This window comes from Crocodylus siamensis, chromosome 10, assembly GCF_052110815.1.
Source record: "Crocodylus siamensis isolate JL-2025a chromosome 10, ASM5211081v1, whole genome shotgun sequence".
In the NCBI taxonomy this organism is placed as follows: domain Eukaryota; kingdom Metazoa; phylum Chordata; order Crocodylia; family Crocodylidae; genus Crocodylus; species Crocodylus siamensis.
In genome coordinates this window covers 17,987,581-17,991,582 of record NC_143404.1, presented here as the reverse complement: position 1 = coordinate 17,991,582, position 4,002 = coordinate 17,987,581, and the positions used below count along the sequence as shown (strand labels likewise).

At 50.8% G+C, this 4,002-nt stretch overlaps 1 protein-coding gene across 1 annotated transcript; it reads right to left on the bottom strand.

Moving 5' to 3' along the window:
* Positions 1–291: 291 nt before the first annotated feature.
* DUSP1 (dual specificity phosphatase 1) lies at positions 292–3,294 on the bottom strand. Its single transcript, XM_090064341.1, has 4 exons — positions 2,850–3,294; positions 2,536–2,684; positions 2,186–2,405; positions 292–1,363 (listed from the first exon to the last, which is right to left on the bottom strand). Exons 1-4 carry the CDS (start codon positions 3,223–3,225, stop codon positions 993–995), a joined length of 1,116 nt encoding a protein of 371 aa, XP_089920467.1. The 5' UTR covers positions 3,226–3,294; the 3' UTR covers positions 292–992.
* Positions 3,295–4,002: the final 708 nt, after the last annotated feature.

Below are 4,002 nucleotides of genomic sequence, written 5' to 3'. Positions count from 1 at the left end.
CTAACGAAGCAGTGATAAAGTCTAGGTCTTACACCAATAACTGAACCACAGGCCTTGTGTTTGTATTAGTCCATAGTTTAGCTCAAAAGCAGAATCTAGCTAGCATAAACTTTTCACAACCATTTTTCCAGCTGTGTTGAGATGAGGAGGTTGAATGACTTGCCTGAGGTCAGAGTTGAACAGCAGGAAGAGAACCCAGGATTTTTCTACTGTGTGGTAGCCTGTAGCCTCCTCTGGGAGACATCCTAGAAAAGGTTTCAGCATAGGGCAAAGAAATACATAGAATAATAGTTTGAAGATTTCAATAGAAATATCATAATTTATTCTGTTTGTATAAAAAGTAGTAATTGTATAGCAAAACTATGTCTTCATAAGAAGAAATATATTATTTCACATCATAAATAAAAATCAGCAAACATACAACCCTTGGCAACTCAAAAAAGCACTCATCTGGTGCTCTCACGTCAGTGCTTAGGAAGTGGGAACTGTTTAAGATGTATTTACAGGATTACAGTACCAAAAAAAAAAAAAAAAAAATACTGAGGTATTTGGTTTCTCTAGAAATGAAGCTTCAGGCTTGTGAAGGCAGAGACAATACATTTACGTAAAAATAAATAAATAATAGGACTTGTATAAAAAGGGACAGTGTCACTTGCTTTGAATGTCCAGGAATGGAAATACTGGTGAATATGCTACTTAACACAGACTAGGTTTAGAACTGACAGAAGACAAAGATGGAATAGAAGGAAGCAATGTCCTTTTGACTTCTTGGTAGACATCCAGATTTGGTCAAAAAATTGTCAGTCAAGTCAGAATGAACCTAGCTCTCTGGAGCCAGATAAGCTCCTCCCGATTAGTAATAATGTGTTGTTCTGAATGATGGATGAACACAATGAGAATGAAAATGACCAATGACACTGTCCCCAGAGTTATTGCACTTTTTAAAATAACAAGGGTCAAGTTTGAGTTCTGAGCAAGTTCTTATCTGCCTTTCAGCAGCTGGGAGAAGTGGTGATGGGGCTCTGAAGATAGCTTAAAGCACTGGATGATGCATGTACAGGGATGGAGACAGGGAAATTGAAGACTGTGGTTGTTGATGTCCCTCTGTCCAATACAGACATAGCTGGGCTTCCAGCTTCTGCTGAGCAGTTTGGGGCTAGGACCTGGGACTCAAACTGCAGCAACTGGCCCATGAAGCTGAAGTTTGGGGAAATGATGCTTCTCCTCTGTTTCACAAACTCAAAGGCTTCATCCAGTTTGACTCTGTTGGTCCGCATGAGATAAGCGAGGCAGATGGTTGCTGATCGGGAGATGCCAGCTTGGCAGTGCACAAATACCCTTCCACCATCATTTTTAACAGAGTCTGAAATACAAATGATTCACTTAAATGCCTGGGTCATGCTACAGAAACACATCTTGCTATTTCATGCTATTGTACTTCTATGTAATATTTTATTTCTTTAGCACTCCAGGAGTCCATGGCACTTTTGCAGACAAAATGGACCCCTGTCCTGAGGGAGGCAGATAGCAAAGGTTTTGATTCTAAAAAACTCTGAATCAATTCATACCAAGTTTCCTTTGCCCACAGATATTAAATTCCCATCAGTGGATGCAGACTAAATTTCACAGGCTGAATCAGATAACATGGTACAGAAAGCAAACAACCTTCAGGATCCTCTAAGGCAGCACTTCTCAACCTTTGGGTCATAACCCAAAAGTGGGTCGCAAGAATGTATGAAAGGATCATACAACTTTAAAAAGGAATCCTCCTTTAAAAAGGAGAAAAAATGTGGGAAGCCGTGGCTTTTTCCTTGCAGGCAGGCAGAGTTCCAGCCTGAAAGGGGCTGCCTGGGGCTCCCCATGCCTCACACCCACCCAATCCCTGCCCCGCACACTGTGGGGAGGGGGCATTGCATCAGGACTGGCTACTGAAGTTTACAAATGGGTCCTGGTACAAAAAAAGGTTGAGAGCTGCTGCTCTAAAGATCCTTGGCTCTCAGTAATACAGCCTTCAGGAAGTACCCATAAGGGATAGCTGCTGATTTTCTTTACTTCAATTCCTGAGGAAACAACATGATGCATCTTAAATTTAAACCCGATTGGGGGAGCTCATCCAAGTTTTCTGCCACAAGGGTAATGCCTGCTCAGCACTTAGAAGCACAGACGCCGGGGAGAGCTCATTTACCTATGAAATCAATGGCTTCGTTAAACCAGGAGCTGATGTCCGCCTTGTGGTTGTCCTCTACTGGGATGCTCTTGTACTGGTAGTGCCCCTCAAAGTGGTTGGGGCAGTTAGCTGAGACATTGATTAACGCCGTGATCCCCAAGGCATCCAACATGTCCTTTCTGGAGGCGTGGTAGGCACTACCCAAGTAGAGGAATGGCAGGATTTCCACAGGGCCACCCTGAGAGGAGAGATGGAGACAGACAATCAGATCATTGCATTCCGTGATGTGCAACAGCTTCTCACCCCTTTGCGATCTGGTTTGCTTTCTCCCGCCACCCCCGCCCCGCCACTGCTCACATCCTACCTACCTGGTCATACAGCGGGGTGCCACACGAGCTGCAGCCTGAGTCAGCACTGTCAGGCACACTGCTGGCACTCAGGGGCAGGCTGAGGCCCGTGGGAGGCGATGGCTTGGTGCACAGCTCAGAGCAGGCGGAAGAGAAGGCTTCATACCCTCCTGCCGTGGGGAAAGAAAAAGAGAGAAGCTGGTTTAGGATCAAGTCGGTGCTGAGACGCCTGGGGTTGCCAGGTTGGGCTGTACCCTCAGTTTTGTCCCGATCCTCCCTGGCAGGGGGGATAGGGAGCCGCGTCCCCCTGCCCCGACGCCGCGGGCGGCGCTCACCCTTGAGGAAGCAGACTCGGGTGCCGCGGGCCTCGCGGCACAAGGCGCTGGCGGCCAGCAGCAGGGTGCTGTCCCGCGCCGGCCGCTCTAGCTCCAGCTCGGCGCTGCGCTCGTCCAGCAGCACGACGGCGCGGTAGTGTCCGCGGAGCAGGCGGCCGCGGAGCTCCTCGTTGGGCACGATGTGCTCCAGCCCCATGGCGCCCTTGGCGCGGCGCCGCACGATGGTGCTGAAGCGCACGTTGGCCGAGCCCAGGATGTGCGAGGAGCTGAAGGCGAAGAAGGAGCGGCAGTCCAGCACCAGGCACGGCGCCGCGCCCTCCTGCAGCAGCTCCCGCAGCGCCGCGCACTCCAGGGCGCACACGTCCATGTTTACCATCACTCCAACTCCAGGATAGTTCCGTAACGCTGCGTGTAGCGCCTGTGCATGTGTGCCGAGCCCGCCGCCGCTGCCTTATATAGCTGCCGCCGCCCCGCCTCGTTTTAGTTATGAATGAGGCCCGGCCCAGGTGACCGCCCCTGGGGTGGCGACGTCACTTTGGCGCGGGGCCAGTTCTGCGCGCCCTGCCCCGCCCCGCCCCGCCAGCAGCACTGACGTCATTGGCAGGCAGCGCCGTCCCCTGCTGGGCAGACGCTTGAGCTCGTGGTGTTCCCTGCGAGCCGGGGCACGTGGCGGCGCCGCCCGGGGCTGGGGGCAGGCCAGGGCGGCGCCGTGTGGGCTCTGAGCGAGGAGGGAGAGCAGGGCTCCTTAGGGGTGTCTGTTACCTGCCCCAGAAACACTTACTGCCCCCCTGGTGTGAGGGGAGCGCGACAGCCCCTGCCCCCTTGTGCGATGAGCTCTCTCACGCGCCTCCTACCACTCTGCCGTCTGCTGTCTTTGTGAGGCCTCAGTTGGGGTCCTTTTTTAATGTTTGATATTGTCTGGTTTCTAATAAAATAATAAAGTTTTTACAGGGGCATTGGGTGCGCTTATTGTAAGGGGAGGCTCGGGTTTCTTAATGGAAAGCTTGTGGTAGAGGGTGTGTGAGTTTTAATTTTAAAAAATGTTTTTACAGGGACTTCTCAGTCTCTTGAAGGCTCAGATCAAGTGTAGTGGCTTCCTGACCTGGCAGGGGAAATACCATGTACCTGTGTCCAAGAAGGCAGCTTTCCTGAA